Source organism: Mytilus galloprovincialis, chromosome 3 (genome assembly GCF_965363235.1).
Source record: "Mytilus galloprovincialis chromosome 3, xbMytGall1.hap1.1, whole genome shotgun sequence".
In the NCBI taxonomy this organism is placed as follows: domain Eukaryota; kingdom Metazoa; phylum Mollusca; class Bivalvia; order Mytilida; family Mytilidae; genus Mytilus; species Mytilus galloprovincialis.
Window position 1 is genome coordinate 29,914,431 of NC_134840.1, and position 27,910 is coordinate 29,942,340.

At 30.4% G+C, this 27,910-nt stretch overlaps 1 protein-coding gene across 2 annotated transcripts; it reads left to right on the plus strand.

Annotated features, from left to right (window-relative positions):
- Window positions 1–679: 679 nt before the first annotated feature.
- On the plus strand, window positions 680–27,748 carry LOC143067663 (kidney mitochondrial carrier protein 1-like). Of its 2 annotated transcripts, none has more exons than XM_076241103.1 (11): window positions 680–781; window positions 12,429–12,562; window positions 13,172–13,319; window positions 14,671–14,765; window positions 15,229–15,314; window positions 15,795–15,893; window positions 16,339–16,463; window positions 17,437–17,497; window positions 24,597–24,704; window positions 25,301–25,381; window positions 26,042–27,748. In XM_076241103.1, the coding sequence occupies exons 2-11, from the start codon at window positions 12,505–12,507 to the stop codon at window positions 26,078–26,080; spliced, it is 900 nt and encodes a 299-aa protein (XP_076097218.1). In that variant the 5' UTR covers window positions 680–781; window positions 12,429–12,504; the 3' UTR covers window positions 26,081–27,748. The 2 variants fall into 2 exon arrangements, with proteins under 2 accessions (XP_076097218.1, XP_076097219.1); XM_076241104.1 differs by lacking the exon at window positions 680–781 and adding an exon at window positions 10,560–10,596.
- Window positions 27,749–27,910: the final 162 nt, after the last annotated feature.

Below are 27,910 nucleotides of genomic sequence, written 5' to 3' on the forward strand. Positions count from 1 at the left end.
TAAAACGCACAAAAACTATGCTAAGTGAAATTTCAGTAAATTTATTAAGGAATGTTTGTTTTTGAAATATTAATTTTATTTGTTAAATAAAATATCAGCAATATAAGTGGTTAATTGTCTCACTAGTATTGTAGTTTTATTCTTTTACTTGGTTGTAAATAACAGTCAGGATTCTACTACGTCAAAATTATCAGTCTCCCATTTAGTCAACTTGAAAACAGTATTGGTCTGATCGGTTGTTAGGGGGGGAATTCTTCGAAAGTTTGAAAATATATATATAAAAATATAATTAGATATTTAATGAAGGGCAGACTAAAAAAATGAGAGGTTGAAGACTAACTATTCCTGATTACCATAGATTACACATTCGATTTTTTGTTGTTGAAGTTATGCATTTTTAAGATCCACACCTAAAAAAACATGTAATTCGAACACGGCTTCTCTGTTGGTATGACTCATTAGAAAAAGAGATAATTAATTATAAGATATTAGTATAAAAGTTCAAACACAAACAAATTAATTGCTATTAAAAATGGTTTTAATTTGTAAAACGTTCATAAAATTCAAAAGATAAACATATTTTTACATAATCCTTAGAATTAGGATGGAAAACACCATCACACACTGAGAAGCGTCATATTAGAAATCATGGTATTCCGTCCTTTTGTTTTGTGTCGACTTTATTATTCGGGCCGACTTGGTCCCTATTCCTAATTAACATCCGGTAATTTCCACGGCTAGACAGTTCTGACTCGGTTCCACATGTACACTTGTTGTAACTGTAAGTACACGTAGAGTTTATATTATTTACCCAGTTATCAGAAGTATTAAATTTCAAGGATTCTATACGTTAAGATACAAACTTTGTATATTCTATTGAGTTTTATAGGTGAAAATCCTCAAAACATGAGAAAAACGCATGACCTTGACCTATATTATTTACGCCGCATATTTAATGTAGATGGTATGACCCAGTGAGGACAACCGAATGTTTTGTGATTTATTTAGTTTTATCATTCATGGAACATTTTCAACACAATACACCATTATTTTTCTTCTTAACCAAGGATTCGTATAGAAAGCCTTGTCTATTCTTACTCTTAGTCAGCCGACTTTCTTCTTCCCGGTTAGAGTGGGGGGCCCATATTCGCCGGGGACACAATTTCGCCGTTTTATGATTTTGAGGTGTAAACACTTCAAAGGATGGTTGAAATGGAAGGAATATGCCAGTAAATTATAATTTTATAACAAATATGATTATTTTTTAAACTTAAACAAAATTACGACACTTACTGCAAAAGATCGAAAAACGGACAACGATTTTCGGTCAATTTCCTGAATGAAAAACAGGATTTTTATAGATTTTTTTGTTAGCAATTTTTTGACTGATTGGCCTAAATTTCTGTTTTTTACACCTTTGAAATGTCTGCTGTTCATCTATGATGAAATTTATTTGATAAATATTATATAAAGCTGCAGTTATTTGGTTTTAAATAGATGTGTAAAAACGGCGAATATGTGTCCCCATTGACAAAACTTCAGGAAATTTCAAACACCTTTTAATCTAACTTTACAGATGATTATTTTCAAACAAACATGTTTTCAAGCTTAGGAATGTTTTGCATTTGAAGTTATCTTCATATAGAAATATCAGTATACTTCAAAAACATATAGACCTGAACATAAACTGTAGAAAACTGTAGAAAGATATGGCGAAAATGAGCACCCCACTCTACCAGTCGAACTCTTATTAACCATCTCTGTGCCATGGGCCACTTTTGGGCCATTTTTTTCATACTACGTTCGGTGCCAATGGGCCACTTTTTGGCCATTGTTTTTATACGACCGCAAAATTTGAAAAAATTTTCGTCGTATATTGCTATCACGTTGGCCATGTTGGCGTCTGCGTCGTCGTCGTCGTCGTAGTCCGAATACTTTTAGTTTTCGCACTCTAACTTTAGTAAAAGTGAATGGAAATCTATGAAATTTTAACACAAGGTTTATGACCACAAAAGGAAGGTTGGTATTGATTTTGGGAGTTTTGGTCCCAACATTTTAGGAATTAGGGGCCAAAAAGGGCCCAAATAAGCATTTTCTTGGTTTTCGCACTATAACTTTAGTTTAAGTTAATAGAAATCTATGAAATTTTGACACAAGGTTTATGACCACAAAAGAACGGTTGGGATTGATTTTGGGAGTTTTGGTTTCAACAGTTTAGGAATTAGGGGCCAAAAAAGGGCCCAAATAAGCATTATTCTTGGTTTTCGCACAATAACTTTAGTTTAAGTAAATAGAAATCAATGAAATTTAAACACAATGTTAATGACTACAAAAGGAAGGTTGGTATTGATTTTGGGAGTTTAGGTCCCAACAGTTTAGGAATTAGGGGCCAAAAAGGGACCCAAATAAGCATTTTTCTTGGTTTTCGCACCATAACGTTAGTATAAGTAAATAGAAATCTATGAAATTTAAACACAAGGTTTATGACCATAAAAGGAAGGTTGGTATTGATTTTGGGAGTTTTGGTCCCAACAGAATAAGGGGCCCAAAGGGTCCAAAATTAAACTTTGTTTGATTTCATCAAAATTGAATAATTGGGGTTCTTTGATATGCCGAATCTAACTGTCATGACTGTGTATGTAGATTCTTAACTTTTGGTCCCGTTTTCAAATTGGTCTACATTAAGGTCCAAAGGGTCCAAAATTAAACTTAGTTTGATTTTGACAAGAAATGAATCAGTTAGGTTCTTTAATATGCTGAATCTAAAAATGTACTTAGATTCTTGATTATTGGCCCAGTTTTCAAGTTGGTCCAAATCGGGGTCCAAAATTAAACTTTGTTTGATTTCATCAAAAATTGAATAAATGGGGTTCTTTGATATACCAAATCTAACTGTGTATGTAGATTCTTCATTTTTGGTCCTGTTTTCAAATTGGTCTACACTAAAGTCCAAAGGGTCCAAAATTAAACTTAGTCTGATTTTAACAAAAATTGAAATCTTGGGGTTCTTTGATATGCTGAATCCAAAAATGTACTTAGATTTTTTATTATGGGCCCAGTTTTCAAGTTGGTCCAAATCAGGATCTAAAATTATTATATTAAGTATTTGTGCAATAGCAAGTCTTTTCAATTGCACAGTATTGCGCAATGGCAAGAAATATCTAATTGCACAATATTGTGAAATAGCAAATTTTTTTTTAATTAGAGTTATCTTTCTTTGTCCAGAATAGTAAGCAAGAAATATCTAATTGCAAAATATTGTGCAATAGCAAGATTTTTTTTTAATTGGAGTTATCTTTCTTTGTCCAGAATCAACTTAAATCTTTGTTATATACAATATACAATGTATATTCACTTTTTACTACCAACTGATAAATTAAAATAATCTTTACCATTCAGTGATAACAAGCAGTTTTTTACATCTTAATATTTTATGATGTATTTAAATGAGTAGTTATTGTTGCAAACTCCATTAGAAATTTTAATTGAGATTAGTTTTGGAATAAGGGAAAGGGGGATGTGATTAAAAAAATTGGGTTCAATTTTTCTCATTTGAAATTTCATAAATAAAAAAGAAAATTTCTTCAAACATTTTTTTGAGAGGATTAATATTCAACAGCATAGTGAATTGCTCTAAGAGAAAACAAAAATTTTAAGTTCATTAGAACACATTCATTCTGTGTCAGAAACCTATGCTGTGTCAACTATTTAATCACAATCCAAATTTAGAGCTGAATCCAGCTTGAATGTTGTGTCCATACTTGCCCCAACCGTTCAGGGTTCAACCTCTGCGGTCGTATAAAGCTACGCCCTGCGGAGCATCTGTTTTTTTTTTTACTCTGATGCTATGAAATGTACTATGACGTAACGTCATTGTCCGTGCTTCTTTGAAATGCACAAAGCACGCCAAATTATTGGAATATTGTTATTTCTTGAAAAGTTGCGTATGTTAAATACACAACTGAAAAATAGTTTATTAATAAGATAATATATTTTTCTAATAAATCAAATTGTGCTTTATGTCTTTTATACATATTTTTTTATTCTCTCAACCTTTAGTTTAGCTATCATAATCTATTTCGCTTTCATTATTGTATATCTTTTATTTTCTTTGCGAGCTGAGGACATTATAACTTATCTACGAGCATATCCGTAGACATGGATATTTTAACACCCTGAATTATCAGGAACACCCTGAGGTATCAATCTAAATCTGGCGATTTTTATAGAAGTTCGTCATCAAAGTTTAAAGTGAAAGCAACAGGTTTTTTTTTTCCTTTTTTATATATCTTTTATTGAAATTTGACTTATTTTTAACGGGATGTAGGTTTCACTAAGCCGGGGATAAAAGTTTTTGACAGTATACCCTTGAATTTCACATGGCACCTTTTCAACTGATTTTTAATAAAAAAAAAAAAAATCTTTAAAAAATAGACTGGAACATGTTTTAGGTAGAGGTAGGTTAAATGCATATTTATGACGAGGAGATGGTATATGAGATTTGAGTATTTACCAAGCTTTGTAATAAACTGACTCGCTGGGTCGGTTTATTTTACTTGCTAGTTCAAAAAATAAGTATAAAACTCTGTTGTAAAACAAGTTGCCCTACACAAACACATAATTTTTACTTCTTTATTTCTAAACAGCGCGTGCTTACAGAAAAGCAGCAAGTATACCAATTTTAAAGTTTTTAAGTTTTGACCAGGCGAAAAGCTTGAATCCATGACCTCGTTTTGAAGAATCAGTGCCATAACTTTTAGAATTTATCTTAGTTAATCTTCAATTTATTTTATATAAGAGATACATGCAACGGCGGGCACCTGTGGGGCAGTATCGACTTCCCTTTCTGTTTCGGTAAAGGGTTTTTGTTAGTCAGTCTTCAGTTTTTGAATAGTTTTTGAAGACTCGTTCTTTGTCTTTTTTGTCGTTTTATTAAAATTTCATTACTCGGAGTTTATTTCCGTTGTCTAGGACAGCCTTTTTGTTGGGCTTAAATGAAGAACGATTTTCTTCGTGCTCTTTCGCAAAATGAAAACATTATAGAATGTGTCCCTTGAGAGCGTATAAAATGTATATCCACGTGAACTTGATATGGTATGTTTTATCATGTTCGGCATGTTCCTGTTTTGGCGAAAAGTTCCTGTAAAATTTGCGCCGAGTTGTAAAAGATGTTTAGCAAGCGATGTAGAAGTAAAGACGTTGTGACATACGACATTGGTATTTTTTACGAAGTAATATGAATAAGAAGATGTGGTATGAGTGTCAATGAGACATTAATTCTCCATCAATTCAAAATGTATAAAAAATTTTAAGAATTAAAGATCATAGTACACAGAACAAAACGGTACAGCGCTCCCGAAATAACTCGTGTAAAATAATTCAAGCAGGAAAACCAACGGTCTAATCTTAAGGAATTAAAAAAATCGAGAAACATCTTTGAACCACATCTACAAACAACAACCACTGAACAACAACCCTTGGGTTGACATGGTGGTATTGGATTGACTGCACGCCTTTACTGTCTATATACTATATATGTACATGTACAAAAAAGTATATATACTATAGTGAGCATGATATATCCTGACACTGATTCTACCAGCATCCAAACTTTTACCTCGAAATAAAACTTTTGATGGAATGCATTGCAGCATGCATGTTTGACTGTGAGTTCTTACTAAATGACGTTTGAATAAATCCGAAATTTTGCTGTCGGGGTAGAGTTTTGATTGTTTCTACCGGGAAGGTTATTGTTGTTAGTTAGGTGAGAATTAAAAATTAGTTGAGATATTTTGCGACTAAACATTCAAGTTCTTAAAACATTTGGTTTCTTGGCTTAGCAATGTAATGTTCCACTATTCAGATATCGACGCTATGAGTATGTATCGTACAAGAAAAGCAGAATTAATGTTCTTTCAATGTAGAATTGTTCACTGTGAAAAATTCAAAATGTATACGAACTGCCTCGAGATTTACTGACGATCACATTTTGCAAGAACTGCAGAAGTGGATTTTTCATCCTCATTTGCATTCATTTCGTATAATTATATACAAACCACAACTCTCCAGCCTTTTAGTTACAAATCTTTGAAAATTGACACAAAAGTGGTATGAAATAAACATTGTGAATGCAAAAGTAGAAACAAGGCAAGCAAAATGTTCGTGGTAGAAATGACCAAGTACCTTGAATCATGTTTTCATTTTTTGTTCAATTTGAAGTTTAATAACACTTTAAAAATCTTTATTAAAGAAGAATGTATGTAAATATGGTAAAAACTGTGCTTATTCGCGAAAAAAAATCAATATTTGGACTTTTCCGTAAATTTTTATTTTCCCCACGTTTTTCTGCTAACACTTTCTTGAAGTTCGCCTACACTATGACGTTAGGGTATAGTAACGTCATAATACAGAGCCAGTCTGGATGGAAAAACATGCCTTGGCACTGAATGTATATTTTTACGATTTCGCCGTGGCATTGAAAGGCAATGAAGGGTTAAGTAAGTTTTTTTTTTTTTTTTTATTTTGATTCAAGAGTTAAGCCTGCCAATTAATATTTTATTGTATGTTTTCTATGTTGTGATGTTATGCTATTGTTTCAGAAAAAGGGAGAAGGTTTGGATCTATTAAAACGTTTAATCCCGCTGCAAATGTTTATGTAATTCATACATGTTTCTCGTTTCTCGTTTTTTTTAAAAATTTTATATAGATTAGACCGTTGGTTTTCCCATTTGAATGGTTTTACACTAGGAATTTTGGGGCCCTTTATAGTTTGTTGTTCGGTGTCAGCCAAGGCTCTGTGTTGAAGGCTGTACATTGACCTATAATGGTTTACTTTTTTAAAATTGTTATTTGGATGGAGAGTTTTCTCATTGGCACTCACACCACATCTTCCTATATCTAAGTAAGTAAATTTTATTTAGAGTCGGCATATATATACAAAATAACAGTCAAAACATGAGCTCTGGTGAGCTCTTTAACCTACTATCACATTAAAAATCATGCAGCATCATGCAAGTTCTACCAAATTAAAATGAAAGCAAATCTATTTGATTTGTGAGCCTCCAGAGTCAAAGTTCATGTGGCAAGCACCTCTTTGTGCATTGAAACTGGGGAATCAGCAAATCACTTGAAGATCATAAAATATAACAGACTAAAAGCATGAAAACAATAAATAAATAAATATAAGCACTAGCATTTAATGGCAGATATATTCAATAAATGCATAAAGAAACCATTATAAAAAGAAAGAAAGAAATTTCAGCTTTGAGACAGCACTTGGTGGAAACGACATGAACTGTAGTAACATTTTTGACCCCCACACCAGGAATTTATATAATTCCTAAACTGGTCAAAAGAAGTCATGAGTCTAGCCTCATTAGGAAGTGAGTTCCAGACTTGTGCTGCCTCACATCTAAAGGATCTTTTACCATAACTTGAGGTTCTAGGTCTAGGTACCTCAGCAGTGCTTAACATACCTGAAATTATATGAATTGTTTTTTATTACAACTAAATCTTGAATAAATAAAAGACATTTTTATTGATTATTTTAAAGGTCTCCAAGGCAATTGAGGGCATTCTACGAGTTTTTAATGATGGAAGGGTTGAAATCTGCAGGAGTGTTTCGTATGAGCTCTGATGGTCTTCATAAATAAATCGAAGTGCTCGTTCTTGTATTTTTTCTATTTTCCTGGTATTTTGTTCCCCACAGAAAATGAGAAATGCCAAGTCAAAGGGCAGTAACTAAAGTTAGACATAATAAAAGAGTAATAAATTGTAAGTTTACTCAGTTTGTTTAGATGTTTCCCAAAAACATTTAATAGCCTTTTTACAAATATTTGAAATATGTAAATTGAAGTTTAATTTAAAAGTAATCGTAACTCCCAAGTACATGAAGTAGTTTAACCTTATCCTCACATGATATAGAAATACCATTCAAATCAAACACAATCTTTTTATCATGTGTTTTTTGCCAAGAGAGATAGCTTGAAATTTCTCTGGGTTGGCCTGTATTTTATTGGAAGAAAACCACTGTATAAAATAATTGCTGTCTTCCTCAAGAGCAGAAATTACAACTTGTACATGTTGTAAGGAATTTCCAGACTTTGACAAAGTATTGACATCAGCATAATTATATAAAAAACAATTTTTTATAAAAAAGAACAAATCATTAATAAAGGTATTAACTCTTTATCTACCACTGACGGATATATACGCGGTAATTAACACCGTTTATTTCGTAGTGACTGATAAATCCGCTTGCCGTGTCACCTGTGTATTCGCAGTGACTCATCTATCCGCTGTAAACAATGCATGTGCAGTCGCGTTGACGGATATTCCTGTAAAATATACCACTGTTAAAACTCTTTAGATTGGACAATACTTAGGGGGAATCCATAAATGAACCAATCAAATTCAGTTTTACTAATGAATAAGCTTTCAATTCGTTTATTCCTTTTCATTGAAATCGTCATCTGCAGACCAATTCACATATAAGATTTTTCAACAGAATGCTCTTCAGTACATGGTTAACACTGAAATGAAAAATCACATGTTGTATAAACAAAACTGTAAGGGTGATTTAAAATTTGACACAGAGGCTCAAGTAAAATGGGGATTAGCATGGCAAGAAAGGTCTCTTTCTTACATATATGTATGTGGATTCAAAAGTGTATTTCATAAATTATACGAAGAAGAAATAAGACTTCTCTTTAAAACCATTATAGTTTTACCATTTTAAATCAAACAGTCTTGGTAGGGTTTTTGCTTTGGACACCTTTTTTGGTGTGTACCACGACAAACTTGGCGGTCTTGGTTGATATGAGGCGGCTTGAAAGAAAAGTGGTCTGAGACCACAATTATTTCGTAGTGCATTTCTTTTAGAAGATAAATGAAAATTAAAAAAAATTCCACCTGCGCTTTCTCAATGAAATGTTTACAGTGTGTTGTACTACTTTTGGGACAAATTATATCAAAATTGTAGAAAACTTTATCGACTCTAACTCAAAATATAGACAATTTTATGTTAAGGGCGTCTTGAAATCTTTTGACAGCTTCCGAAGTGCTAATTTCCAACCCTTTTCAGCTGGACCAAATCAGTACTTTCCTTTAAAATTCTGAACCCAAATTTTTTTTTACATTGTAATTTCACACCCTTCTTGCAATTTGAGGAATTAAACATGGAGAAATAAATTTGGAAGAGGTATAAAAATTAATGGCAAGTAACCCACTGTCAACACTAGGGACTATATTTGTGAACAACGAAAATCAAGGGACGACAATTGTGGTCTTGGACCAAGTGCTCAGGGTTGATGCATCTCTTCTGATGACACAGGTGAGACACATCAAATTCCTCTGATAGGTCAAATTTCTCGGTGTGCAACATGTATGCAAATCTGTGACCATACAATGTTCTTTTTTTTCTGTCCCAAGGAAACCTAACACTATACACTTAATACAGCTTTGTCTGTCCACCCATTTGACTTAGCGAACACCCATAATCCACCATTTCAAGGCAATTTTCCCTCAAAAGTGCTTTCTGTGTCTCAATCCATTCCGAATTATCCATGTTTACAACGTATGAGCTAGTTAAGTAATAATTTTTAAAAATGAAAGTACATAATGGATAATTATTTCTTCTTCAATACTTCTACATGTTTTGAAACAAGTGAATACACTAAAAGTAATCATGATAAGACTGGTTTTTTGCTTTATAATCAATTACATTATGATTATGTGTAATAAGAACATGTCTGATTACTGATTACACATGATTACTGCAAAATGTAATCTTATTACAGCTGATTAAGATTACGGATTACAATTACCCAATGCCTGGTATTAATTAGATATGGAATTATTAACAGCAATTTATATAAATATAAGAAACTAGAAAATCATTTGAATAAATCAGGCAATATATTGAACAACAGCCACCCACATAAAATATCTTATTGAGCCAGAAGCTATTTCATATGTCAGCATTATTGATTTGGTAACATTTGTGTAAATTTCCTAAGTTGTATATCACAAGTGTAACACGCTACCAAACCTTCCTATCAGAAATGATGAGCTTAATCAATTAAGACTTGAATCTATAACACATGATGGTTAATGGATTGGGTAGAAGCCAGCTGGAAAAAGTTTAATAGTCAATAAATGCTTCTACTCCTACATGTACATGTAGACAGAGAAAGGTACTACATGACTTGTATTAAATGTTTTATTACTCTCACTATGTCTGGGCTGATTATATAGAATTTTTTACTTTTGTGAAATGGGTATGTCTTGAAAACATGTGTTTGTTATCAGAGTACCATCATGACCATGTTATTTTGTACTTTATGTAAACATTAATCCCAACTAGTGTAATCTACATTTGTATATTATACATGTATAAACAGTGATAGAAAACGACCTTGTTGAGGTTAGAACAGGTCATTAAGTATAACATGTACACATTAAATGTAATGGTCAGTATAGGTTATTATATAGAACTGTACACGTACACATTACATGTACCATGATATAAATGTTTGAGATGTACAGTAAGTCTGTCATTTCATTCATGTATACATACATGCACAGGATGTACATGATGTAAGCTAAAAAATATTTATTTTTTCAATTTTTTTATGGATGGGGAGGGGAGTACAGTTTTGGAAAATAATATAATATGTACACACTGCTCTTAATATTATATTTAAGAAAAAATAATAAGTTTTAATTTACAAAATGATATGGCTTTATTATATTCTTATCATGTACTTTTGCCTTCCCATGTCTGCAGAAAACACACAGTTTTAATTTTGCAAAAAGTAATGTACTTCAGCTATTGACTGATCATCCGAGTTGTGTGACTGCATGAACAATGATGAAAAGACAGACTTAGTATTCTATTTGCAACCTAATTTTGAATTTTATATTATTACCTATTCTACTGAAACCTCAAGATCAACTAATACAGAAGCATATTATCTTATCAATTATTAAAAGATAACAGTTTTAAGATAATGATATAAATATACATTGTCAAGAATGTATTTACAGAGTCATTTCTTGTAATATAAACATGATAAAAGGAGTTGTACACTCAGTGGTTTCTTGTTGGAACAATATCATGGGGGTTTTTCTTCTAAAAGTTAGGACTTCAGATAATTATAGTTTGATTTTAATTGTTCACAAACATTGTACTTTTAACCATACATTCAAATAACAAATCTATTTATTTGACATTAAAACGAATAATTCATTAACAGACTTGGAATACTTCCATTTAGTCCACATTCCATTCCAATATTATTTAGCCTCTGTCACCTAGATTTCTTCACCTGAATAGCTTTCAACAAAGATGGACCTATAAATAGATTTAATTAACTTTAAACTAATAAATAAGGTTTTAAATATTTGGATATACTGGTCATTATAGGTCAGTCAAGGTTAGGAATTTTATGATATCTAAGATCAGTAGGTCACTTCAGGATTTTTAATAAGATATAAAAAAATGACACTGCTATAACATGTTTAACATTCATAATAAATTTGTACAACAGCAAGAATAGCTGTAAGTACTGGTATATCTCATTAAAGTTTAAGGTATTTCTTAATACAATTGTATATAAAAAGTATACTTTTTGTTCAATTTTTAAAAAAAGTTAGCTTTAACATATATTTATTAAATTTTAAAGGAAAATTTTAAAAGTTAAAAGTGTTATAAAGCATGAGAAACTTAAGGTAAATACTTAACCGATATATAATATATATTAAATTAGTTTAACCTACATGACCTATATATATTAGCTATAGATGTTTCTAAATTTAAAGTAAATATAATCAATATTTCTAGACTGAGAAATGAAAGTCTGGAAGCATAACAAATGTATAGTATGACTAGCTAATGTCTATTTTTTGAACAGACTAAATTTATTTTTGTAATTATTGTTATGTTTTTGTGTGTACTACATGTATGAAATTCAGCTACTTGTGTATAACATGTATAAGGGAAATTCATTTTGCAATGAGGCCTACAAATGCACGTGAAGTTGAGACACAACTGATGAGCTCTGAGACAGATATTGAATGTCAAATGAATGTAGCAAAGTATTGATTTTATATTTGTTTTTCTGACATTGCGTAATATTACAATCATTTTAATGAGAAGAAGGAAATTCAATTTGGCTTATGTCCAAAATCGTTATTTACTTGTAATGTAACATACAAAAATACAAACTTAAAAGCTTAAATTGTATTGAAATATATTAACAAAATGTTAAGATTTAAACCTTACATTGAATTGGATTAATAAAAAGGAATGGCTGATATTTAAGCTTATAAGACATTCCATTCATTTGATAAGTAACACACAACCATTTTAGATTAGAAGTTTGTATAGTAGACAGTGTTAATAGACATTCTCATACTCTCTTTTCCAGCTTTTGAAATTTAAATACTCAGATCTACTAGCATTTTGTGGAGAAGTTGTTGTTAAAAGTAAAGATAAATAAAGGAATGAACGATTGGCGTCCTTTTCTGTATGGAGGAGTTGCATCCATTGTAGCTGAATGTGGTATGTATACTTAGTTATAAATTTGAAAACTTTCCCCTCAAAAACAAATGTTCATATGTCCAACTGTTTGAATAAAAAAAGATTTTCCCCATTACATTGTTTGTGATATATTTTGTGACTTCATAAAAACATGATAAATATATGTAGGTGAATTTTGTATGAGCCTGAATTTTTGTGTGCACAATTTGGCAAAATTTATGCCAGTTTTCTGTAAAATAAACAGTGGTGCAACCTCTTTCCCACAAATATTATAAATCTTCAAATAGCTCTAGAGACTGTAAACTATGAGAAATTTCTCAAAGTAGCTATTTGTCTGCTAATACATTGTGCATCTCTATAAACAGGTTATAAGCATTTTAATTTAGAGGTTTTGAATGAGTACATGTATACATGTGCTTAAAAATCATTTTATCTCTAACCTGCGCTCATGATGAATGACTGGGTATACGTATAAACTAAATTAAATGGAGAATTTTAAGAGTTAGTGCAACTGTTGAACACCTACTATTGGTGAAATGTCCATAGCAGGGTTGACATGAAAATACTACATGTTTATGGATTGGAAATACATGAGTACTAATTGTTCATGATTTAAATGGCTTGTTTCAGGTACGTTTCCAATTGATACAACTAAAACCCGTTTACAGATACAGGGTCAGATAATTGACCGAAGTCTTACAGAACTAAAGTACCGGGGCATGTCCCATGCTTTCTTACGAATATTTAAAGAAGAGGGATTACAGTCACTATATTCTGGGTAAACTTACTTTTTTCCCGTCAACAAACATGTCTGCACAATCAGTGTATTGAGTGTCAGTAGAAGAAAAAAATGTATTCATATTATAAAATTATTCACTGAGACTGAAAAAATTACAACCTTTTACAATTTTAAGGTAAGGAAGCCCTAAACATACATTTTAAAGAATTAGGGATGAACATGAATTTCCTCTTTGGTTTATTTGTGAGAGTCAAAAGTACCTTTTTCATGATGTCAGGATTGAGATTTTATTTTTACTGAAATTTAGGATTTGGGTCATATGTTTGGTTTTATATTGAGAATACCTATCTGGACACGGGAATTAATGATTACGGATCTGCTGCGTTGTAATTTCCTATTCAAATTTAAACCAACAAATATTTGCCAGTATTGACTGGTATTTACTGCCTGTCTGGTCATCGGTATTGACCCATTTTTAGTCAACCTTTAGTATGTATAGTACTAAATAATTACTCTAATTTAATTATACATTATTGATTCAGAACTTTATAATTCTCAATTGAGTTAACTATTAGATACTGTCTAAAATCACAGTGGGGAATTTTATAAAGCTAAGCCATATTATTCCATAATCAGTTAATTTATGTATAAAAGGGATTGTCAATCAGTGACATTAAACCAGATTACCAATATAAACACATTAATTCTTTCTAATCTGTTTACCAAAATAAAGATAAATATTTTTTTTTGAAAAGGATTTTATTTCAATGAATGGAATATAAGCTGTCTACCAAAATAAATATGTTTGTTTTTTTAAATGGACAAACATTTACTTGGAGACATCCTTCATACATTGTACATGTTCCCCTATAAAATATAAGATACTAGAGTGTCTACCATGTATACAGCCTTTAGAACTATAAACCACTCATTAAACCATAAGTAGTGCACATGACTACCATTTGAGTTTTTGCCTCACTTTAATAAAATGCTAGCTAAACAATGCTAAAGATATTTCTGATGATCTGTGTAGGATGACATGTCACATGCAATAGTCTTGTTAGATACATGTTTAATGATCAATACATATTTAAATCTCAAGGTGTAAAAACCAAATACATAATAGTTTGAGATACAGTGCAGTATTGCATATACATTACAGAATTAGTGATAGGTAAATTGCATCTTCTTATAATTATGAAGTTGACTATTGTACTCTGCTACAATCTATTTGGGACTGTTTTCACAAACTTATATTTAATAACTCTATGAAATTACATATTCAGACTTGAAAATAAATCCTAATTGACTTTTATCTATGCCTTGTCAGATTGTAAGTTCTTGTACTGGGTACATGTAATAGCATGACAATTTAAAATTTATGCTTCAGAATTGCTCCAGCCTTACTAAGACAAGCATCATATGGAACTATAAAGATTGGAGTTTACCATACATTGAAAAGAACACTTGTTCCAGACCCAGCAGGTACAATGTTATAGCTTTATTATTTTTTTTTCTGATCATGCACATTAACCTGGTAACTTTTTTTTTGTTAATATAACATACAAATCTGCAGCCATGCCTTTGTAACATACAAAGATTCAAATATGATGTGAGAACAATCCAACTTGAAGCAGTGACCATCTAATAATCAAGTTTTGAGCATTGTAATTGTCTCACACTTTTTAAAGCAGCTAAATTAAATGTGCTATAAACTTTCATGGTGGGGAATTTGAATACATTTGACCTTTATTGTTTGAAAATATTTAGGTGACAGATTTTAATAAGGAAGTAGAAATCCAGCATTTTCAGAAGATCAGAAATATCTGAATTTGTATGTTTTTCTGCTGAACTCCTGCTTTGATTAAATAAACTGTTCTGCTACATTCTTATTTATTTGAAATGTTTGACCACGTTTATTGATATAGGTTTGTGTATATATTTACAGATGAAACTTTATCAGTTAACGTGTTATGTGGTGTCATTGCCGGAATCCTCTCCAGTGCAGCGGCCAATCCCACAGATTTGCTCAAAGTAAGTGAAAAAATATGCCTGTAATACTGTAGTTCTATTTAAGCAAGTCAAGAACGACAAAGACGAAGCTCCTATGTGTGTGCATGACTAATTCTGTAAACAATGGTGAAAAACTTTCATTCTTTGAATATGAAAAAAAATGTGCTAGATATAAGATGTGGTATGAGTGCCAATATGCAAATGATGAGACAACTCTCCATCCAAGTCACAATTTGTAAAAGTAAACATGGTAAACCATTATAGGTTATCATAACACAGAGCCTTGGCTCACATCAAACAACAAGCTATAAAGGGCCAAAAATGACTAGTGTAAAACCATTTAAACAGTAAAACCAATGGTCTAATCTATACAAAATCTATATATAAAAACGAGAAACAAGAAACACTTATGAACCACATCAACAAACGACAAATACTGAACATGAGATTCTACATTGAAAACTGATTTAATAAATATTTAAATAATATTGTATTTTCAAGGTGCGAATGCAAGCTAAAGGAAGAGAAGGAAGTGGAGAAGACATGTTCCATGCATTTATTAACATTTATAAACAGGAAGGATTACGAGGATTATGGAGGGTTTGTATATTGATGAATAAATGATTACATATATTAGTTTATTGGGGCTTAATGTGAAATTTAGAGGATAAAGTTGTACTAAAAAGATTGTAATTTCAATTTTGAAATAGATATTTATTGACATTTTATAGGAAAATAGGCATAAAAAGCAAATACAAATATATGTTGGGTACTTTAGTTTGTTATCTGTGCATAATTATATCTGATGAGATTTATTGAAATGAAGGGTGCAACTTTCATTCGATGCAACAAAAAACCCCTCTGCAATAAATGTATGGATTGTAACAACCTGCAAAAATAGACATGCTTAAAAGTTGTTTTTTTTTTTATCCAATTGACAGTAATTTTCTGTCCCACATCAGTGGTACCTAATAAAGTTCATTACAAGCATTTATTAGCTCTCAACTTCGCTCCCACTATACCTTTGATTTCTATTTTTTTACAGGGTGTTGTACCAACAGCTCAGAGAGCGGCCACCGTAGCAGGGGTGGAATTGCCAGCTTATGATTTATGCAAAAAAGTTATAGTGCAATCAGGATATCTTGGTGATACAAAGCCAACACATTTCTTGTAAGTTGTCACTTCATACATGAGATATATCCTAGTTTTAAGTGATAAAAATAAATTTTGTTCTGTGATAGGGCATTGTAGATTAAAAATATAGTAGCTTAGAAATCATTTTATTATCAAAGGGCAATAACTACTATATTAATTATAATCAGAATGGTTATCCTTTCATCTTCTAAAGATAAATTTAAACAGTACATTGTAATAAAAGGGCAAACAGAATCTGAAATGTTTGTCAGTTTTAAACAGATTGTTTTTCCTCCTATCTAGTTTTAATGGTCATAGACCAAAAATAAAGATTTTGTTGAAAATTGACAAAATCTTCTGAAATAAAAAAGATTTAGGCAGTCTGTGCCAAACTGTTTTAGGGTTTTCTGACCGAAAGAGAAATTTGAACTTTTCTACTATATATTCAAGCAAAAAATCTTGAAAGATCTGTCTGACCTAATGAGTTTTTGTCTGACATTTTGTTGGTCAGACAGAGTTTGGAATACACTGCTTAGGCCTAGGTAACACATCATGATTTTAGATATTTTAGTCTAAAAGATGATTTATTTAAACAGATATACTGTTACAGTAAAAGATATGTTTTGTCAAGGTATTTACTGTATGTTTTTTGTCCACCCATTGTATTCTTTTCATTGAAATTAAAAAGTTATGCTAGTTTTGACATAAAAAAGATTGTTTTTCATAAAAATTTATTTCTTTTCTATGTATTATTTTAACACTATGATACATTATGAGAATGGTGAATATATCTTAGTTTCTAATATTGGGTCATAGCTATATAGATTAACTTATATATAATTAATTGAACCTTCTCCCTTAATACAGAGCGTTACATTTTCTTCGAAACATGGCTAGATGGAAAAGAGAAAAACTTGAGAATTTTGTATGAAATTAAAATGGAAAATTTATGGTACAGTGTAAGCATAATCTTTTTGCCTTATTTGAATATAAGTGTTTTATTTTGTAGGTCCAGTTTTCTAGCAGGTCTGGCTGGTGCTATTGCCTCAACTCCAATAGACGTAATAAAGGTAAAAATTATGTTCTGTTATCTTAACGTTAAGATAATCAGCTTACACACGCTGCTGCAAATGGTATGATCAAAATTTGAGGGGGCTTCTTATTATATAATCAAATCTGTTATTCAAGCTACCATAAATTATTTCAAGCCTTTATTTGTTGAAAGAATTTTCATGAACTGCCAAGATTTTGGTATTCTTTCCTGGCATTTTTCTCCATTTTTGTTTATTTCAAAATAAAAATAAAGAAAATGCCTTTGGTAAAGATTGAAATTTAGCATTTCTTTAATATATGACACAGTGAAGCTAAGGCAAATTCAGTAAAATAAGAGAGAAATACAGGCTCAAAAGTATTAGAGTTTACTGAAAATTTGAAATATGTCATTAAATGTTAATGGTTCTTTTTGGGTGTTATAAACTAGATCTTGTAAATTATTTTCTACTTGTTAGTTATCCTTTTGCAGTTTTGAATTTTTTTAAATTGATTTGCATTTTGGCAATAGTCTTAGAAAGTTTAAGAAGTTGGTTTCTTAATCTTGAAGCCAAAATTGTTTTTTTTTTAAATATAAAATACAAAATCATGAAATAGTACAAGGAATGTTTAAATCTGTTTTTATTTTGTTTTGTACTTATATCAATACACTATTTATTAATTGGAATAACGTTAGCAGATTTGATTATATGTAAAAATTGACCGTATAGAATTAACGTATTAGATATTATCTATGCCAAGTCCATGAAAAATTAAGGAATATGCAGAAAAAATTGACATCACCTACATGAACACATTAATATTTCTACCTGAGGCTAAATATATTGTCACTGTAACTGAAAACTTTGGGCAAATTTTTATTTTCACTAGTAAGCATTGTTTAATTACAACAACTTTTGGCATGTTCAAACAAATATTTTGAGGAATTGGAAAAATTTCTTTTTATTTTCTTTGTCTAACAATGGTTCTGGTGAAAATTTAAATTAGCCCTTGGTTAACATTTAACTTGAATTTCATTCTATACTTCAAACTTGATGACACTTAAAGAGAAAAAGTAAATCCTTTATGATTAATCATGCACATGCACATACACTAGTAAAAAAATACATACATATATTTATAAAAATACACGTTTAAATGTTAAAATCGACTCTTATTGCAATATATTATGGCATACAAATAGTTTGGAACTCCATGGAAATAATAAGTAAAGAAACATTTTGATCATACCAAGATAAACCTGAATTTTACAAAGAACAGTCCATTATTTGTTTAATGCTTGTTACTTTGTCTATTTTCAATTTTGTATTGTCAGACTAAATTAATATCTAAATAGAATTGTTTTCTATTGAAAAATAAGCTTAAAGTACAGAATTCATGGAAATGAAATGATTTCTTTGTTAAAATTTGTGGGGAATAAGCTATTCTTTTGGGAATTCATAACTATTAAGGTTTTCACTCTTGCTAAATTTTGTAAAAGAGGCTTTTCTTGTGAAAAATAAATTGAAAATAGACAAATGATTATATAGATCGATAAAGATATTTTAGAAATATTTAAAGATGTATGTTTGCAAAATTATATTATAAATGAAAATGTATTTACATTTTTGAGTTATTTTGACATTTTTGGATAAGAAATTGCTATTCGGTAAACAGATAACTTCAATGCAGGCACTTATTTATTACAATTTTATGATGACTGTTTCATGTGTAAAATCAGTATAAAACCCATGTACTCTATCCTCGCATACCCTAGTCTTTCATCTGTATGCAGATAAATTGTCTCAAACATTGAGAAACATTGGTAACCAAGCACTAGCTCTCCTTGGTAATATTTTTAATAGAATGTTTTATTAATATCTCTTCAAGATACTTTGCAAAAATGCTACCCTGTGAAAAAGGAGTTAAAATTTCCTAGTTCAAATTAGGCATCCATGGTATATCTGCATCCCATTGCATGTTATTAAAAAATGGTTTGAAACTTTAGCAATCATGGCACTTTACATGAACTTTTAACTTCACTTACAAGTGTAAGTTTTGATGATAAAGTCATGCATGATGATGGCTTGATAGGTCTTTCTTCAAGCCTCCAAACATTTTTACAACTTGCATCTTTGTTTGCTCATTCATCAATTGTTACTTTAAATTTGTGACAGTCAGTATGACAATCATGTCTCCATCATTTATCCACTTTAAATTTGTGACAGTCAGTATGACAATCATGTCTCCATCATTTATCCACTTTAAATTTGTGACAGTCAGTATGACAATCATGTCTCCATCATTTATCCACTTTAAATTTGTGACAGTCAGTATGACAATCATGTCTCCATCATTTATCCACTTTAAATTTGTGACAGTCAGTATGACAATCATGTCTCCATCATTTATCCACTTTAAATTTGTGACAGTCAGTATGACAATCATGTCTCCATCATTTATCCACTTTAAATTTGTGACAGTCAGTATGACAATCATGTCTCCATCATTTATCCACTTTAAATTTGTGACAGTCAGTATGACAATCATGTCTCCATCATTTATCCACTTTAAATTTGTGACAGTCAGTATGACAATCATGTCTCCATCATTTATCCACTTTAAATTTGTGACAGTCAGTATGACAATCATGTCTCCATCATTTATCCACTTTAAATTTGTGACAGTCAGTATGACAATCATGTCTCCATCATTTATCCACTTTAAATTTGTGACAGTCAGTATGACAATCATGTCTCCATCATTTATCCACTTTAAATTTGTGACAGTCAGTATGACAATCATGTCTCCATCATTTTTCCAGTACCAAAATTGATATTGAATATTCACCTGCATTTTTGAGTCTTGTAACTACTGTATTTTTGTTATACAAATGTAACCAGTTCAACAAACAGACAATTTTCTAATGTGTCAGCATAATGATTATGGTCTTTCAAAAATAATAGTTTTTAAAATCCATTACCTTCAAGACATGCTTAATAGTCCCTGCTTAAATTATTAAAACCTTTCATTCTCACTCTGTTAATTTTTCTAACCCAGATTGAATTAAATTTGGCTAGATTAAATTGGATTTTACCAAATAACAATATCATGTTTTTTACATCCTTGGTAAAAAGTTTTGTTGCCAGATGCAGTTCTTTTGTCAGTTTTATATTTCTACTTAAAAATATATAACTAGATCTTTTTAATCTTTAAAGGGGGAATGATGATGATGATGGTTGGGTGTTTTGCTATTTCAAGCAGATTCTGTGACACTCACATTGACTTAAGTTTTATGCTATATCTTCCAATGTCGTTTTGTTAAAATTCCTTTGATATAGAACTCTTCAGTAACTTAAGGGTCTGCATTGATAATACAAAATTAAAATGCACCTAAAATGAAAAATATCAAGATAGCTCAGTGGGATTATCTTATTGTGCATAGCATTTTGGTTATACTTTGTCATAAACTATACATTTTGTCTCCAATATTGTAAACTTGGTCTATTTTAGACCATGTAACATTTTACTAGTTGGTTGTATATTGTTTTATAGCTCGAGTTATGAAGCGACCAGAACACGAGGAATGAAGGAGTGTACCCACGTAGAGGAGGATGTGATTAAGCACTGGGGGCAAGGCTCTGCCCCTTCCCTGCTCTCACACTTCTTATTTATGTGGGTTGTAATGTAGCTAAGTGTAATTAATTCAATCAGTTCCTTTGTAGCTGCATCATATTGTTATATTGACTTTGTTCTTATCATTATGTAGTTCATTTGTAAACAAACTAATAATGTGATCAGTAATGATAAAATTGTCAGATGTGCTGGTTTTTGTAAATAAAATGTAAGAATTTTATTTTTGTTCAATTCAATTTTTAAATAGTTTTTCTTAATTGCAAATATTTCAAAATGTATAGAAAATAAAATTATATTCTTATAAAAGGAAATTCTGCCCTGTGGAACTTCTTTTCCCCAAAATAACTTTATTTCAAATCAATTTGGGTACATGTTTGTAGGGTAACAAGAATTAACAAGTCCTTTAGCTTCTATGTAAACCTTGATTAACCTTTCGCTTCAAATTTAAGTCCATTTCATTTAAATTGTGCATCTAAAAAAAGTATTGATTCTTTAGAATTTTCAATAAATCATTTCTTTAATTTAACAATTTAAATGTCTTCTCAGTCCTTTAGCTTTTTGCTGGCAAGCAACACTATTCAACTAAACACAAATATGAGACTACAAGTTCAGTAAACAATTTGAAAGGCCAACATGGTAGCTTAATACCTGACACTAGGTGTTTATGAACATTATTATATTCATTACATCATGCTGAATATGTACTGGATACGCTTCCTAATAGGCTATCAAATTATTGTGTGTAACTGTAAAATTAATCATTGAAGAACTTGTGTTAACATTGTTTTAACACTTTGAGTAATCTTCCGATAGAAGTAAGGTATTACATTTTTTATAAAGAATTTTAAATAATTAAGATAGGTTCATCTTTGTTGTTATGGTATACAAAATAAGCACATCTGAAATTCAGTTGGAAATATGTATTTCCATTATTTGTACTTGGAAGAACTTTTTGGTACATCAGATTTGATTAAGATATAAAATACCACATTTGCATGTTTCTTCATATATATTATGTTTTTGTCTGTATAAACTCATATTTTGGCCTAGGCTTTGGTGGAAGTCATGATAGTAAATACTAAGTTTTAATGACAGCACTAACACTAGCAGATAACTTAATATATATTGCTTTGTAATAAGGATATCTAATATGATGTGACATTCAGTTATAATCTCTTTACATGTTGTCTTGGACATGTTTTATGCTCCAGTGGTTATATTTTCATGATTTGGTTTGTTTCTTGGCTATCATGACAACAATGCATCATATATGTACATGAACATGTGAATACAATTTGCTGGAATAGACCATGACCTCAGTTTCAGAGTTCATTGTGCTTTAAAATAAAAAGATACTGCTATAAGTGCAAATGAATGAAGTGTGTCAGCTTTTACTAAGAATTAACTTGAAGCATTTTTACATTTTTATCTTGTATGTGTATATCTGGAATATATGTTATTCTTATATTTAGAAGTTAAATCCATAATCCTTAAAGGTATTGATCTTAGAATTATAGGTTCCCCCCCTCCTCTTACATGGGAAAAATTTGGTTGCTTATATAAGGAATCACCGAAGATGGACTGGAGTGAGCACCCCTTATGGAAAGTTCTGGATCTGCCACTGAGAATGATATGTAAAGTAATAAAACTGGTTGTTACTCTGTGCAGTTTTAATGTGTCTGTCTCTGAACTCATCAGTGTATTAAGAAATTTTATGCTCATGGCTTGGTCTTGAAAGTCTCTGCTTAGTGACAAGCAACTTGATCAGAAATTTTTACATCTTAGTGGAGGGTATGGGTATGGGTATGGGTATGGGTCTTATTGTGTTATTAGGTTCCTGTGTCTTTGGTGTTGTTTATACAGATTTTATCCAAATTTAATGGTTGTAAGCATGACTGTATCACCTCTTCTTGCAACACACACTGATACTATAGGGACCAGTCTAAAGGTTTATATTATAAATTTTTCTGATAATTGTACTTTCCTAGGACATTCGACAGGTATTTCTCGCAATAATTATGGTAGCTTAACTAACAAATGAGTATAATCAGAGTGTCTATAGGTCTCATACCAGAAAGCAAGCAAAATTAGCCTTATTGAATTGGTCATGTTGTTTCTTCTCTTTTCTAAAAAAAAAGAAATTGGACAGTTTAGCCAAAATGAGTACATGTACTGTAAATTGCTATGAATAACTTTCATTGTTATATATGTATGAAACAGTGAATGTGGTATATATGTTGATAAAGCATAAAAAATATATTGTTTAAAAGTTTCCAGTTTTGATATTTGTAATTATACACATCAGTTGAAAAACACATCACAAAGTAAGGAGAGTGACTTATCTTTGACATAAAGTACAATTTGAGGTGAAGTTCAAGTTGAAATTCATTAAAAGCTTGACATTGAATTAAATTTCAAGTGGTGATTTATTATAGGGCATAATTAGATATTATTTTGAAAATAGCCAAAAAAGGGATTCTATAGAATGAATATGGTTCATGGTACAATAGATGCAAATTGGTTGGGAAATCTAAATATTGGGGTAAAAGAATTGTTTTTTTTTTAAATACAAGACATTTTTAATGTCTATTCATGCAAATACCACAGGAAACAGAATTTCTATTAAAAAAAAATCTATGTAGATATTTGTCTCCCCTAACTTGAACTTCAACCTGAGCTTGAACCTTGTCTTGATGAAAGGTTGCATTCCAAATTTTATGAAGTAGAAATAAGAGAAAAATATTAGAAATGACTTAGAATAAGAAAAGAATGCGTTTAAAATAAGGATGGTCTATTATAATCTGGTTTATTTAGGCACAAAGCAGTATATCTATATATTTAAACAACATTCAGGAAAAATAGCAAGGGTGTTCAATATGGCCTCACTTTAGAAAGATTGCAGCAATCTCTTTTCATTTTTATAACTCAAAGGAAGGATCAGGAAACATACTATTTTTGCCTACAATTCTATTTCTGAAAGGTCAATGACCAAATGGTATTTGGGATTTAGGTCATGAAAAAAAAAATATTGGTAATTTCGTTGTGGTTTTTAAATCGCCATTTATATTGTTGGATTTACCAGATAAGACACTATCAATGCACTTAGCTAGTTATCAGTTACTGGACAGACCAGAAGACATAATGTCCCTCTACTATAAAGTAGGTGGAGCATAATAATGTCTAGATCCTTAAACAAGGGTTTGAAAATTAAAGACTGAAGACAGGAAATGGGGATTTCCCAACATTTAAGTGATGCATCTTTCTTTATGACAAAAGTGAGGCCATTTTGACATGTCTATTTCGTTACAAATTTAATTATTTTTGGATGACAATTAAACAAAATTTAATCACCAATTGAGAAATTGATAGTCATTATTCTAACTTGTATCATGTTTAAAAATCATGTAAATAGAATATGTAGTTATGTTATTTAAGGTTTAAGTTGATTTGAATTGTAAATTATTGTATATTTCATGAGTTCTGAACATCATTTTTCCTTTTCAGACACGGATGATGAACCAGAAGGTAATACGACCACAACTGGTGATGAATGGAGGTTCAGCAGCTGTAGGAAAAACTATCTATACATCCTCTGTAGATTGCCTGGTGCAGGTATACCTTCTTCTATAAAGTAATAGATATACTTTTGTTTTGTGGATATGTGTATTTATATCTTTTATTTAGGTGATTACTGTTTTGTATTTTAAGCTCCAACAGCATCAATTGGCTGGTGAAGCATTAGCTTGTGTGTACATTTTCATTGCATCAACTGTGTGTGGTATTGATGTCATGAAAATTGGTAACGTTGTTCAATGAAAACAAATGTTACAAACAATTTTGCATTAGAATTTTCAATAGCAGTCTATTTGTGAGGTTGGGTCATATATGTTGCACCGAGAAAAGTCATTGATTGTAATCAAATTTACTATTTAATCATTTCTGAGTTATAGTTGTTCAAAGACAAGAATTTGTATTATGACAACCTTCAGAGATGCCAATTTAGGTAGATACTCAAGATTAAAATTATTCTGTCAAACTATGTAGTAACAAGAAAAGAAAAATTTAGACCAATGGTAGCAAATTATCTTTGAGGAAAGATGCATATTAACAAGTTTTAGTGATGAATCGGATTGTAAGATATCATATGCATACTTATTGGTTTACTATAACTGTGTATTATCAATAACAATAACATTTTTCTGTTTCAGACTGTGAAGACAGAAGGAGTAATGGCTTTATACAAAGGATTTGTTCCAACCTGGGTCAGACTTGGTCCATGGAATATAATTGTATCCTTTTAGAGTATTCATTTACATAAATAACAATTACTGTAGTAAAGTTTCCCTAGGTTGGCGAAAAAATTGATTGATTATATAGGGAATCACTTAAGCATGACTGGAGTGGTCCCCCCTTATAAAAAGCTCTGGATCAGCCATTGGCTTCAATCCCATATAGTTGAAACTATGGAAATTATGTTAAGTGTAGTATTTTAAGGGAAGGTTATCTAAAAATTCACTCATGAAACAAATGGTCCTAATTGTCTGGCTTCAAAATTGTATTGGGTAATACAGCAGATACAGTTTTACGCACTGCACTTTTAAATAAAAAAAGTTACCTTTACAAATGTGCTACGATTTAATTTTAAAAAATATTTCTAAATCGTATTTTGAATTAAGTTATCTTCCTCTAGCTTGGCACAGTGCATGGTAACTGAATTACCAGTTAAAAAATTGCAAAGAGTCAAAAAGGTGTCAGATGACAAATGTTGTGAGAGAGATTCTTGAAATGGCCCATAATAAATCATGGTCAACTCAAAACTGCAACTACTATATAAAATGTGAATTGTAGAATAGACTTCAACATTTTAACTTTATGGGTATTTGAAGTATTGTTGTTCTGGACATGTAAGACATTTTAACCTTGTGATTTATTTCCTTAACGTTTATCAGTTCTTTATGACCTACGAACAATTGAAGAAGATCCATTGAAGTCTGTGATATTTTTAATGACATTAAAAATTAATTTTACCGGTAATTGACATACAGCAAATCAGAATGAACACCAGAGAAGAAAAAAGGAACAAATACGGTGCAAAAAAAAGATTTTCGAAGATGAAACATTTGGGGAAAATATGGAATCATCAGCTATATATACATTTAAAGTTTATATAATAACTCATAATTCCACTTGATAATTATGAAGTTGTTAAATATGAATTATATGTCCAAATTGGTTAATTGATCTTTTTCATTCATAAAATTGTACGAAAGTTGTAAGATAGAAATATCAAGTAAAAGGATTTCCGTAAATAACTTCAAGTTTTTAGGTTCCAGTAATATAGAAAAGTTGAACTTATTTTCCAGTTATTTATATTTCTTAAGTAAATATTCCTCTTATTGACCTATTTTTGGTTGTTTTACAAAGTATTTGTGATAAAAAAGTAGAGTAGAGTGATATTCAGTACATGTATTATACAAACAAACTCTGTTGGTCTTATAAAGAACATAGTAAACGAGAGAACTGAACGATAGGAAGATATAATTCATGTATGGTAGAATCTCAATGTTAATGACCAAAGAATATTTTATGTATGTTGAATTTTGTTTGAAGTGAAATCCTAAGACCAAATTTCATATACTCAGTATTTTAAGTAATTTTGCGTATGTAAATATATGTGTTATTTACAAATATGAATTTTACTCACTATTGTATGAATTTATTAACTGGTACACTCAATTATAAAGAATCGAACAATTTATACATCTTGTTTGTTTGTTACAAAGAATAATGGTGCAAATTTAGATGGTAGAAGAAAAAGATGGTTATTTAACATGAGCAGATTTCACTTCAAATTGTTTCTTACTACTTTAAATATGTTTATTATAAGATTATTTATTAACTGTAGAACTTTTATGTGCTTTTAATGTTTTGTACAATAATACATAAAGATAAAAACAAAAAATTCATTGTGATATGCCTATATATTTCTGGTGTTTCGGTAACAACCTTAAATAGCAAATAGTTTATAATCAAAGTTTGATAAAACTTGGAAGCTTCCTTGTCAATTGCAAATAAGTCAAATATTTAAATATTAAAGTTTTTGGTTCTTTTGCCTCAGTCTGTTTTGGTAAAAGACCATTCTTTTCCATCTGTTTTCTGAAATGTGATAGAATTTTTATTTATGTTAATAATAAGCAAAATGAAGGATAAAGTTGTCAATTTGTTTTATTGTTGTTTAAGTGTATTAAAAAAATTATAAAGAAAAAAGAAAAGTATGAGTTTTAGGTAAAGTTCAATGGATTTTTTTTCAAAAGTGCAATGCTCTTTATTAAAGTTATGTATTCTTAAAGTGGCACAGTAAAGGCATCATAAATAACTAAAAATGTTTATTTTTATATATTTAAATCTAACATTAAATTCAAAAATGATTTTTATAAAATCATTCCATTTTATATGAAATCTGTTTATCATATTTTTTTATGATACAGAGTTATATAAAAATACCTTTATTTTAATTTTATTGATCTCCATATTTTTTTGTTATAAATTTTGTTTTCCATATTTGGAAGAGTTAGATAGATGCTTTTTCAGTATTCTATGCAGAGAAAAAAATGAATGTTGGCTCTTATTATTATAATAAAAGTATGACAAAACTTTTCCTTTTTTATTTTTAGCCATTGTATATAGCCTTCATTATCACTGAACTAGTAAATATATTTATTTAGGGGCCAGCTGAAAGACGCCTCCGGGTGTGGGAATTTCTCGCTGCATTAAAGACCTATTGGTGACCTTCTGCTGTTGTCTGTTGTATGGTCTGG